Source organism: Heptranchias perlo, chromosome 12 (assembly GCF_035084215.1).
Source record: "Heptranchias perlo isolate sHepPer1 chromosome 12, sHepPer1.hap1, whole genome shotgun sequence".
Taxonomy (NCBI): domain Eukaryota; kingdom Metazoa; phylum Chordata; class Chondrichthyes; order Hexanchiformes; family Hexanchidae; genus Heptranchias; species Heptranchias perlo.
The window spans coordinates 47,947,326-47,960,970 of NC_090336.1; the positions used below are offsets into that span (position 1 = coordinate 47,947,326).

Here is a 13,645-nt window from a genome sequence, read left to right on the forward strand (position 1 = left end):
CCGATCTCCCACAGTGTGCTAACCTTGGTTATCCTTACCCTCATTATACTTTTCAACCCATCATCCAATCCCACCACCCCCCCCCCCATTAGCTTAACAAAATACGAAGCTGAGAAACCAGTAACTTGCCTTTAAAGCTGTGCTCTAAAAACAAAATGCTATTTTGCTTAGTGCTGAGAAACATAAGAACATAAGAAATAGGAGCAGGAATAGGCCTTACGGCCCCTCCAGCCTGCTCTGTCATTTGATAAGATCATGGCTGATCTTCGACCTCAACTTCACTTTCCCGCCCGATACCCATATCCCTTGATACCTCTAGGGTCCAAAGATCTATCTATCTCAGCCTTGAATATACTCAACGACTTAGCAGCCACAGCCCTGTGGGGTAGAGAATTCCAAAGATTTACAACCCTGTGAGTGATGAAATTCCTCCTCATCTCAGTCTTAAATGGCCGACCCCTTATCCTGAGAATATGCCTTCTAGTTCTAAACTCTCCAGCCAGAGGAAACAACCTCTCAGCATTTACCCTGTCAAGCTACCTCAGAATCTTATGTTTCAATGAGATCACCGCTCATTCTTCTAAACTCCAGAGAGTATAGGCCCATTCTACTCAATCTCTCCTCATAGGTCAAACCTTAGGATATGGGGAAAAAGCGGGAACAGGGTACTGAGTTAGACTATCAGCAATGATAATTTTGAATTGCGTAGCGGGTCCGAATGGCCTACTCTTGCTCCGATTTTCTATATTTCAATCCTCTCATCCCAGGAATCAATCTAGTGAACTGTCGTTGCACCGCCTCCAAGGCAAGTATACCCTTCCTTAGATAAGGAGACCAAAATTGTGAACAGCACTCCAGGTGTGGTCTTACCAAAGCTGTGTACAATTGTAAGAAGACTCTTACTGGTGTACTCCAACCCCCTTGCAATAAAGGCCTACATGCCATTTGCCTCCCTAATTGTTTGCTGCACCCGCATGCTAACTTTTTGTGTTTCTTGTACAAGGATACCCAAATGTCTCTAAACACCAACATTTAATAGTTGCTCACCATTTAAAAAATATTCTGTTTTTCTATTCTTCCTACCAAGGTGAATAACCTCACATTTCTCCATATTATACTCCATCTGCCACCTTCTTGCCCACTCACTTAACCTGTCTATATCTCTTTGCGTCCTCCTCACGGCTTACTTTCCCACCTAGCTTTCTATTGTCGGCAAACTTGGATACCTTACACTCTGTCCCTTCGTCTAAGTCATTAAATAGATTGTAAATAGCTGAGGCCCAAGCACTGATCCTTGCGGCACCCCACCAGTTACAGCCCGTCAACCTGAAAATGTCCCGTTTATCCCTACTCTCTGTTTTCTGTCCGTTGACCAATCCTCCTTTCTGGTGAAGAGAGAAGATGGGAGACAAGATGTAACTGCTGGCAGGCATCTGTTGAATAATATAAATACAATGAAAATAAAATGAGATAAAATGTTTAATTGAATAGAGCAAATGATACCTTAGAGCTGACTGTGGATGGAACGAGGACACCAAGTTTAGAGGCATAGTAATGCCACCCAACGTTGGAGGCCTTGCTACGTAATAATACAAGTATATTCTCAGTTTAACAGCAGTTCTACGTGTAATATCCAGGAAAGACCACAAACTACTTCTAGATTTTATCCATGGTAAAATCATGACAGAGACATGACAAAATTGTCACACAGAACGTAAGGCCTACAAACAGGAAGTGCATACTAGGTGCAACACTTTTAATATATTATGGACAGATAAATCTAAATCTAGATTATTTGAGAAAGAATCCATTTCAAAGCCATATTAAAAGTTTGTTTATTGGTTAGAAATATATCACTATTTTACATAAAACAAAAGTAATTTTCTCTATGTACACAAATAACTGAAGTAGAATTACTTCAATGATGGTTGTTTGGGTGATCATAAGATTGAAGAAAATCAAAATAGCTTTTAAAGGAAATAAATTCCAATACTACATTTTCCACAGGACAAGAACACAATTCAGTCTAGATCATTTTATCTGATAAGATAATAACTATGGATGGTCTCAAAGGACAGTTAAGGGAGACAATACTATGTTTGTAACCTGCCGTTACTTAGATATGCTGCGTAGATTTCATACGTCTTCCTTTGTCTATATTTCATGATAGACCATTGTAAATGAGGTCGTCTTTTAACACACGTTTCCTTCTAGCCAAGTATTACTCTCTGTGGCTTTGTGATCTTCCTGTAAACATAAGATTGTTAAATCAGTATTACGCAAAATAGATTCCACACACCTTTTTCTGTTTAAAAACTGGAAGGATATATTCCCTAAATTTAAAACAGACATCATAATTGAGACTGCTTTTGATATAGCCATAGAAACATAGCAAGGAAGTAAATGGAAAAAGGAATTTGTATGGGCATAGCAAGCTTTTCCGTCTGTCTGAAAGGTAGATTATGCACCTGATCATGAAGGTGTCATAGGCATCAATTGGATAACAAAGACCTGTGCATCTTTAGCGAGTAAATTACCCTTTTCTTTCCTTTCAATCCGTATCGGCCACTAATTCAAAGCTCTACTTAAGTCACAAGGCTGATCCTACATCATACAAGAATTTTCTGAAGCAAAAATGATTTGAGCGAAACATTTATGTTCCTATGCTCATGTTGAGAACAGAATAGATCTAAATAATACCGTATAAACAGATGGGAGTCGATTGTCATCCTCCTGGCGCCCTGATTTGGGGTGCTAGCAGGACAGTACATGTCAGGAAGTCAGTTGGCCAGATTCTCGCTGGTTTCAGGCCCTGCTCTATCTTCGGTTGGAGTTGGGGCTGGGGCGGGCTTCTGATACTCCCGCCCGAAGAACTACCTGTTTGGCTGTACCTGCCATGATGTCACCAACCATTTCTGTAGGCCCTGGCAAACCCACCTGAGGAATCACTGGTAATCTGCTTTCTCAGGGTCTGGATCAGCACAGGGGAAGATGCCAAGCTCTGCCATGTGCTGCAAGGAAACCAGCAGTTACGATGCAGCATACAGCTAGTACATGTGCAGAGACTGTAATGGTCAACTGTGGCCTGAAAATTGCCCATAGGCATGCTGCAGGCTCATGTCTGTATCTACGGGTCGGGTCCATTTCACTTCATCCTGGTTTGCCACTTGTTGATCCCCTGCCCCTTCAGCCTTGGCAAGGGCTGCTGATGGGTTGATTTGCCTTTTATTGCTCTCCAGAAGCTTTCTAAATTTTTGTTCCTCCTCTTGTGACACTCATCTTTAATTGTCCCCATTCCCACAAACTTGATTTGCACACCATTTTGCTCTCTTACAACTGGTGTCACCCCATGACCCAACTGAGTTTGTACATGGAGATGTGAATAATTATACAAATGAGGTTAGACTGGAAAATTGAGTGCTATTAGCAATGGAGATTCAGACAGGTCTTTTTAAAAATTCGTTCATGGGATGTGGGCGTCGCTGGCGAGGCCGGCATTTATTGCCCATCCCTAATTGCCCTTGAGAAGTCTTAAAGCAGTGCAAACCAATTTAGAACTCTTTTACACTTGAATACAGAAATCACCCCCATGCAGTGATAATACTTCAAGTACCACTCTTGTAAATATAATTTATCATAAAATGCCTTTGAAGGGACAGTATTCTTGGAGCTCCCTAGGTTATTGTCTAGTAGAGGAAGAAATGAAGAGAGAAGAATCTGAAAAAGAGCCACGAGTTTGCTTTTTCATACATTAAAAAAAGTTCTTGATTTGCATTACTAGTTACCTGGCAGGAGTACTCGTGTAGGTTTTTTTACCACAACAGGTGGCATATCTTGACGCACACGTTTTGCTGCAAGAAGTCCTACATTGCCATCTCTCTGACCCATGATACTATATCAGAAGAGAATAAAGATTAGTAATATTTCAACATACCAAGTGCACTTATAACTAAAGAAACCTACGGAGAATGAAAATTTAGGCTGCGACTGGCATAGTTTGCAACATGAGATGTATATTAATTATAAGTGATGCTACTGAAATGAGATCAGAGTACAGTTATATTGCTTTTGCTTTTCTATGGCATTATGATGGGGCACATGGAATTACATTGCTGTAGTTGAAACACATTCTATAGAATTAAAACACTTAGTTTAAAACTTGTGCTTTCTTAATAAACTGCAAATTAGAGATGGCACTGAATACAAGCCTCATAAGCTTTCTCATTATGTCATTTAGCCATTTAATACCAAAAGTCACACAAATTATACATATGTTCAGAGTGCTCAGTGAAGAAACAACAAACTAAAAATAACTAACAGTCAACTTCCAATAATCCACACAGCCATATCCCAATGTTTACTGTTCCCTATCAGTGACAATTGTAGTAAAATAAAGCTTGTTTTTACACACTTCCCTGCTGTATGTAAAATAAATTCTTGATCAAAATTGGATACAATTGGGATTGCCATTCATCCAAATTTGATTCAAACAGCAAGTCTCTGACTCTCCCTTCCTGGTTTTCAAACCTGTATTCAAAAGCTCAGCTCCATATTGGGGTTGCTTGCTTACATCTCCCACCCACCTTATTGCTATGGAAACTATTCAATCATGGAGACAAAAAACAAGTCGGGTAAGCAAGGGCATCTAAGATATGATGAGAGAAACCGAGAGTGAAAGGACAGGTTTTAAAAAAAAAACTATTGCAAACATATGCTTCCTGTAGAAGACAAATCCTCCAAAATAAAATGGTAACTTCTTATAAAAGTATTGCAGGCTTGTGGTGAAAGTCAGTGGTCTATCACTTTTTAATCTGATGCACCTACTAAGCCACTCAAAAAATTTAAACTGATAGAGCAAAGCTCACTCTTGAATGATACGAACCACTGCTGATTTCATAACACGTTTATTTAACTCCAAGATATAGATCTAATTCAAAGCCTGTACGATCACAAATTTTTCAACATCGATTCCTGAGAAACTCCACTAGTGAGGGGCTGCCATGCAGATCCTCTACCATTGCTAACTACCTTCTGTCTATGTAAATGCAACCAGTTCCTTATCTGACCCAAAATCTGCCTGTCATTCCCACCAGACTATTTGGTTTAGTAGCCTTTTTGTAGTACTTTGTCAAAGATTTTTTGAAAGCCAAGATCAACATTACTGACCGGGCTTGCTGAGATTCCTGAACAACTTCTTCTCTTTCTAGCTGGTCGTACAGTGCATCTCTAATGATTCCTTCTAGGAACTTGCCTATAACTGAATTCAAACTAATGGGCCTATAGTTCCCTGGTTCTGACATCGCCATTTTCATATATTGGTACTACATGACGCTCTCTCCAGTACGTGGGAATAATCCAGACCCAAAATATAGTGGCTCAGAGAACACAGCCCTGATTTCTTTGAGCACCCTAATATGTGCCATCAAGGCCAGCAGCCCGAACCATTTTAAGGTAATTAATTCTAGCGGGGACTATGTCCGCAACTAGTTTAACACGTTCAATTATAGCATCAACCCAATGTTGTATTATTAGCAACCCAGCATGATCTTCAGTAGTGAAGACTGATGCCAAGTAGATATTTAAAACCTCTGCAATATCCAGATCTGTTCTGTGGAACCCTTTAATGGCCCTGTACAATCCTTAATAGCCCTCTAACTGTTAATATAGCTGAGAAAGATCTTGCCATCATTACCACATCTATATACTATCCTTTTCTCCAGTGTGCTTTTGATTGCTCTGATAACTGCTTTTGTTGCCCTCAGTTAAGTGTGATACCTATCCCTGTTCTCCTGAGAGTTACTTACTTTAAAACCTAGAAACATATTTCTGCTTTAATCTAATTTTGTCTTTTGACATGACCTGTTAGCCAATTTGATTTTATTTTACTACATGCCCTTCTTTTAACCCTAGGGACATAGAATCATTGACTCTTACAGCACAGGAGGCCATTCAGCCCATCTTGCCTGTGCTTTCTCTTTGAAAGAGCTGTCCCATTTCGTTCCACATCCCAGCTTTTTCCCCATAACTCTGCAAATTAGTCCTCTTCAAGTACATGTCCAATTGCCTTTTGAAAGTTCCAATGGAATCTGCTTCCACCGCTCTTTCAAGTTGTGTGTTCCAGATCTTAACCCTCTGTGTGAAAAAATTTCTCCTCATTTCCCCTCTAGCTTTTTTCCCAATTATTTTAAATCTATGACCTCTGGTTACTGACCCACTTGCCAGCAGAAACAGCTGCTCCCTATTTGCTCTATCAAAACCCCTCATTATTTTGAATACTTCTTTTAGGTCTCCCCTTAACCTTCTCTGCTCTAAGGAGAACAATCCCAGCTTCTTCAATCTCTCCATATAATTGAAGTTCCTCATCCCTAGTATCATCCTGGTAAACCTCCTCTGTACCCTTTCCAAGGCCTTGACATCCTTCCTAAAATGTGGTGCCCAGTACTCCAGCTGAGGCCTAACCAGTGATTCGTAAAGAATCATATCATAGAAGTTACAACATGGAAACAGGCCCTTCGGCCCAACATGTCCATGTCGCCCAGTTTATACCACTAAGCTAGTCCCAATTGCCTGCACTTGGCCCATATCCCTCGATACCCATCTTCCCCATGTAACTGTCCAAATGCTTTTTAAAAGACAAAATTGTACCCGCCTCTACTACTGCCTCTGGCAGCTCGTTCCAGACACTCACCACCCTTTGAGTGAAAAAATTGCCCCTCTGGATCCTTTTGTATCTCTCCCCTCTCACCTTAAATCTGTGCCCCCTCGTTATAGACTCCCCTACCTTTGGGAAAAGATTTTGACTATCGACCTTATCTATGCCCCTCATTATTTTATAGACTTCTATAAGATCACCCCTTAACCTCCTACTCTCCAGGGAATAAAGTCCCAGTCTGTCTAACCTCTCCCTGTAAGTCAAACCATCAAGTCCCGGTAGCATCCTAGTAAATCTTTTCTGCACTCTTTCTAGTTTAATAATATCCTTTCTATAATAGGGTGACCAGAACTGTACACAGTACTCCAAGTGTGGCCTCACCAATGCCCTGTACAACTTCAACAAGACATCCCAACTCCTGCATTCAATGTTCTGACCAATGAAACCAAGCATGCTGAATGCCTTCTTCACCACCCTATCCACCTGTGACTCCACTTTCAAGGAGCTATGAATCTGTACTCCTAGATCTCTTTGTTCTATAACTCTCCCCAACGCCCTACCATTAACGGAGTAGGTCCTGGCCCGATTCGATCTACCAAAATGCATCACCTCACATTTATCTAAATTGAACTCCATCTGCCATTCATCGGCCCACTGGCCCAATTTATCAAGATCCCGTTGCAATCCTAGATAACCTTCTTCACTGTCCACAATGCCACCAATCTTGGTGTCATCTGCAAACTTACTAACCATGCCTCCTAAATTCTCATCCAAATCATTAATATAAATAACAAATAACAGCGGACCCAGCACCGATCCCTGAGGCACACCGCTGGACACAGGCATCCAGTTTGAAAAACAACCCTCGACAACCACCCTCTGTCTTCTGTCGTCAAGCCAATTTTGTATCCAATTGGCTACCTCACCTTGGATCCCATGAGATTTAACCTTATGTAACAACCTACCATGCGGTACCTTGTCAAATGCTTTGCTGAAGTCCATGTAGACCACGTCTACTGCACAGCCCTCATCTATCTTCTTGGTTACCCCTTCAAAAAACTCAATCAAATTCGTGAGACATGATTTTCCTCTCACAAAACCATGCTGACTGTTCCTAATTAGTCCCTGCCTCTCCAAATGCCTGTAGATCCTGTCCCTCAGAATACCCTCTAACAACTTACCCACTACAGATGTCAGGCTCACTGGTCTGTAGTTCCCAGGCTTTTCCCTGCCGCCCTTCTTAAACAAAGGCACAACATTTGCTACCCTCCAATCTTCAGGCACCTCACCTGTAGCGGTGGATGATTCAAATATCTCTGCTAGGGGACCCGCAATTTCCTCCCTAACCTCCCATAACGTCCCATATGACTTCCTTGTTTGTATTCAATGCCCCTATTTACAAAGCCAAGTATGCCATACACTTTCTTAACTGCCTTATCAACTTGCCCTGACATACATGACTTCCTTCTGCCTAAAGATGGTTTTAAAAGCATTCCATATTTCTTTAGTGTTACTTTATTCCTACCTAGTAAGGACTACCTGATCAATCTTATTCAAGTAATCTGCCATCTTTGCAAATTTAGTACTCTTATAATCTAATATTAGCATTACATTTTCAGCAGCGTTTGTTTGGTTGATCAAGTTAAATCTAATAATATTATGGCCACTGTTGCTCAGGTGTTCCCCACATGGAGGTCCGATACTGCGGTGGGGTCACTACGAAAGACTAGGCCCAGTACCTGATTTCCCCTAGTTTCAAACCGAGCATGTTGTGGAAGGAAACAATCTTTTATAATACCTATAAATCTTTCTACTGTTCTGCCCTCACTACTATCGGCCATTGAATACCAAGTAATATTCTGCTAAATCAATGCTGCACCTTTTCCATTGCTTTTAAAAATGTCAGTCTTGGCTTGTTGGTAGCACTCTTACCTCTGAGTCAGAAGGGTTCAAGCCTCACTTCAGGACTTGAGCACGTAATCTAAACTGACACTTCACTGAGGGAGTACTGCATTGTTGGGAGGTACTGTCTTTCGGATGAGTCATTAAACCGAGGCCCCGTCTGGCCTCTCAGTTGAAAGTTAAAGATCCCATGGCGCTATTCAAAAAAGAGCAGGGGAATATCCTAGCCAACATTCATCCCTCAACCAGCAACACCAAAAACAGATTACTTGGTCAATTATCTCATTGCTGTTTGTGGGACCTTGCTGTGTGTAAATTGGCTAGTGTGTTTACCTACAAAACAACAAAACACATAAGATCATAGGACCAGGAGTAGGCCATTCAGCCACTCGAGCCTGTTCCGCCATTTAATTATATCATGGCTGATCTGTATCTTAACTCCATCTAGCTGCCTTGGTTCCGTAATCCTTAATACCCTTGCCTAACAAAAATCTATCAATCGCAGTTTTGAAATTTTCAATTGACCTAACCTCAACAGCTTTCTGGGGGAGAGAGTTCCAGATTCCCACTACCCTTTGAGTGAAGAAGTGTGCTCTGTTATCACCCTTGAATGGCCTAGCTCTAATTTCAAGCTTATAACCCTTTGTTCTGGACTCTCCCACCAGAGGAAATAGTTTCTCTCTATCTACTCTACCGTATCCTTTAATCATCTTAAACACTTCAATTAGATTACCCCTTAATCTTCTATATTCAAGGGAATACAAGCCTAGTCTATGCAACCTGTCCTCATAATTTAACCCTTTTAGCCCCAGCATCATTCTGGTGAATCTGCGCTGCATGCCCTCTAAGGCCAATATATCCTTCGAGGTGCAGTATCAAGAACTAAATGCAGTACTCTAGATGGGGTCTAACCAGAGGTCTATACTGCTGTAACATAACTTCCACCCCTTTGTATTTCAGCCCTCTTGAGATAAAGACCAACATTCCATTAGCCTTTTAAATTATTTTTTGTACCTGTCCACTAGCTTTTGGTGATTTCTGTACTTGGACCCCTAAATCTCTTTGCTCATCCACAATTCCTAGCTTATTGCCACTTAGAAAATATTCCAATCTATCTTTCTTAGGTGCAAAGTGGGTGACCTCACATTTTCACACATTCAATTCCATCTGCCACTGTTTTGCCCACACACCTAATCTATCAATGACCCTTGCAACTTTCTACTCCCATCTACACTATTTACTGTGCCACCTAACTTAGTGTCATCAGCAAACTTAGATATACGGCTCTCTATTCCTTCATCCGAGTCATTTATAAATATAGCGAAAAGTTGCGGCCCCAGTCCAGATCCCTGGGGGACACCACTAGTTACATCCTGTCAATTTGAGTACATACCCATTATCCATACTCTCTGTCTCCTATCCCCTAACCAATTCCCTATCCAAGCCAATAGGATGCCTCCAATTCCATGTGCTCTCATTTTTGTTAAGTCTCTTATGTGGAACCTTGTCGAATGCCTTCTGGAAGTCCATATAAATAACATCTATAGACACTCTCTTATCTACCACATTAGTTATCTCCTCAAAAAATTTAACTAGGTTCATTAGACATGACTTACCCGTTACAAATCCATCAGATCATATTTATCCAAATATTCAATCACTCTGTCCCTAATAACAGATTCTAGTAACTTCCCCACAACTGACATTAGACTATTAGGCCTATAATTTCCTAGTTTATCTCTCTTACCCTTCTTAAATAGTGGAGTGACATTGGGATTTTCCAATGCAAGGGGACAATTCCTGACTCGAGAAAACTTTGGAAGATCACGACTAACGCATCATCAATTTCCTCACCTACTTCTTTTAATACCCTAGGGTGGAAACTATTGGGTCCTAGAGATTTGTCTATCTTTAATAACATTAGATTCTCCATCACCATTTTTAAAAAACTTATATTGAATCTAGTTAGTTCCTCTCCTTGATTTATTTTTATTTTTCCATGTATCTCTGGTATTTTATTCTCATCCTCTACTGTAAAGATCAATACAAAGTAGCTGTAGTATTAAGTTTGCCATTTCCTGATATCCATAAATTGACTGTAAAGCCCTTTGGGAGTCCTGAAGACGCAAAAGGAACTACATAAATGCAAGATCTTTTTTAAAAAAATCCTTTTAATGGGGTGCGGAATTCTCTTTACTTTTGCAATCTACGGGGTAGATTTTCCAAGTCCTCGCATATTGCAATCGCACATTGAAAAACTTGCCACATGAGTGGACTTGAAAAATCTATCTTTATGCCTCTAGATACAAAACTAAAGCTTCAATTTTCCTTTTTAATGGCCTAAATTACCCGGGCTGCCACCTTTAATGACTTGTGTAACTGCACACCAAAGTCCCTCTACTCATCTCCTCTGTGTATTTCATCCCTCACTTCCAAAATGTGTTACTTCACATTTTTTCACATTATTTCACTTTGCTGAATTGCAGTTTGGCAAATAATGGTCAAATCTGAAATACTGTACCATGAGCTTTCATTATGCTATTGGGAACCAGCCAAATAGCACATTGGACTGGAGCAAGAACTGAGCTTTTACTTTTAAAATTCTTTTTGTTCTGCTTGTAATTTCTATTGTTTAAACATCAATCTCAACTTTTCTCTCAGGATTTTCAACTTCTTATTTCTGCAGATGCTATCTTTATATCATATTGGCTTCCTGTTTCAGCTTTTCTAAAGAGCCTCTTAGGCTGCTTTTTCTACACTGCTTTCATTTTCTTAAACTTCTGATTCTTTTTCAATCTCAGCATTTTTCTGAAAACTTCAAAGCAAAACCAATAATCAGCTTGTATCGTGTAAGTAACTGTTGGAACTCTTCAATGCTCTTGTTGCTCATTTTGCAATCCCCTGATGGAAATGTTCAGTTTTCTTTCTCTTATGATTCTTCTTCAGTTTATTTTTTTCAAATACCTCTCTTCTGTCATTCTTTCTTTTCTATTTATACCATATGTGCATAATGAATACTGATGATTTAGGTGTATTACTTTTGAAATGGTATCAACTCCCCACTCAAAATTATGCTACATATCACGATGCACACAAATAATGAGAACAGCCTTTTTAACTGTTCTTCCTCATGCTTACAATTATTTGAACCTTGCATCGAAGACCATTTCATGAAATTTAGAAATTAAGGGTAACATTTTTCTAGTGTTCCATGGCATGTAGATATCGGCCCACCTCCATACAGAACTCACCAACTTGAACATGACCACATGACAATACATGCAACTGTGTTACATTCTGTGAGCAGTCTTCCACAGTACTACTACTTGCTTTCACAATGTTAAGTCACAACAGAACAAAGTTGTGTTCCACTTGGTTTAAATGGCATATTCTGAGAATTAGTCAATATGTGGTTTGTAAGAACATAAGAATGTAGGATCAGAAAAGGGCCATATGGCACATGCTACTTGTCTCATGAGTCAAGTCCAAATCTGGCCATATTTCAGGTGTTCCTATCCCAAATCCATTACTCTTTGCTGAATCAATATGCAATCTAGTTGACTTCTCAGAGCTTCAATAGAGTCAGCACAAGCTGACAATCAATTTCATAAGTTGCTGCATATAGGTTGATTACAAGGTGTGAAATAATAATTACTTTACATAACTAAATTTCTAATGAGATCTTAGCATTTAGAGGAAGTCCACCACTGTCAATGCCTCTGGTTATTTTGCTCTAGAAAGGTATCAGTGAGATCTTTAGGCCATCAAGAGCACCGGAAATGGCAGTAAGAATAATAAAAGAGTGGCAGGTATAAATCTATTCATAATAAAATGGTCAAAAAGAGTAAAATATTAAAGTATAAAAAGTGAAGTAATTCCAAGTTATGTCAGCTGAAAAAGAATGTGGGGTAGGCTGGGGAGACCTTTTGTATGTGGAAGTTGAACTCTATCAAAGAACAAGGAAGAGTCCACCTATAGCAAGTAATCTACTATTCTTCATCATTCATTCATTCAACTTCCACAACAAGGGAGTACAATAACTAAGGCTGGATCTCTGAGGAGTTGTCTTTGCAGGCCAGCTTGGAGCATATCAAAGCTGTGATGAAGCATTGATGAACCTAAGCTGAGTCAACCAAGATGCTTGATGAAAGCATGAAAGCTGCTTTGCAGATGGCCTCAAGGGGAGCCATTGCTTGAGTCTGAAGTAGATTTTTTTCCATACAATTTTTGCTGCTAGCTGCTGTGGTGGTGAAAACAATGCAAAACTTTGATGTATCCATTCAAATTAAGATGGCACATTTACTTGTCCCAACCACACCCAGAAGCTGGACTTGTGCCTTTGAGATAGACATTGCACTCATCAAGATGTGTCCTGAGGATCCTAATGAGAAGAGAGATATCCTCCAGTTTCTCCTTCCTGAGTGTTAAAGAAAGGGAAGGGAAATTGGTTGGAGCCTTGGTGAACAATGTGATATCTCCATACGTCTACATCAGGTAACATCAGAGTTAATTCTTCACTGATTGATATCAGTACTCATAGTGGAGTTGAAGCACTACAGGCTGGGCTCTTTGTGCGCCATAACTGTGGTGGTCACTATTTGGACAAACACTTTGATAAAATCACAATGGCCAAGAAAACCCAGTGGAACAAATCTTTAATTTGTTCCTTCAGTGGCAACTTAGTTAATGCCTTTGTTTTGTAAGATATTATTCTGTTCTATAGCTGAAAAAAATTGGGGTTTCCCATCTTCACAACTGGGTTACTGTGGCAATTTTTCTTTCTAGGTACTGCATGAAGCAAGTTGGCAAAAATACAATCTAATTTTGTACATTCCCCTCCTTAGTAGCAAATACTGTATTTCTGGGCCCCATAACTAAAATATTCTTTTTCTCTCCCACGATCAGGTTCAATTAACAGCAATGATCACAGTTTATGCTGTACATATATGACGTGTGTGTATATATATATATATATATATATATATCTCTATCTGTATATACATCTATCTATCTATCTATCTATCTATCTATATATATATATATTGTACATACATATATATATAAAATCACTATAATACTTTAACATCGTGG

General features: G+C 39.8%; 1 protein-coding gene across 2 annotated transcripts in view; it reads right to left on the reverse strand.

Annotated features, from left to right (window-relative positions):
• Positions 1-1,889: 1,889 nt before the first annotated feature.
• Positions 1,890-13,645, reverse strand: part of kif18a (kinesin family member 18A) — a 135,941-nt gene continuing 124,185 nt past the window's right edge. For both annotated transcript variants that reach the window (XM_067994087.1, XM_067994086.1), the window contains exons 17-18: positions 3,786-3,892; positions 1,890-2,247 (exon numbers count right to left, since the gene is read on the reverse strand). In XM_067994087.1, the coding sequence (XP_067850188.1) occupies positions 2,222-2,247; positions 3,786-3,892 (133 nt within the window). In that variant the 3' untranslated portion in view covers positions 1,890-2,221. The remainder of the gene's footprint in view (positions 2,248-3,785; positions 3,893-13,645) is intronic.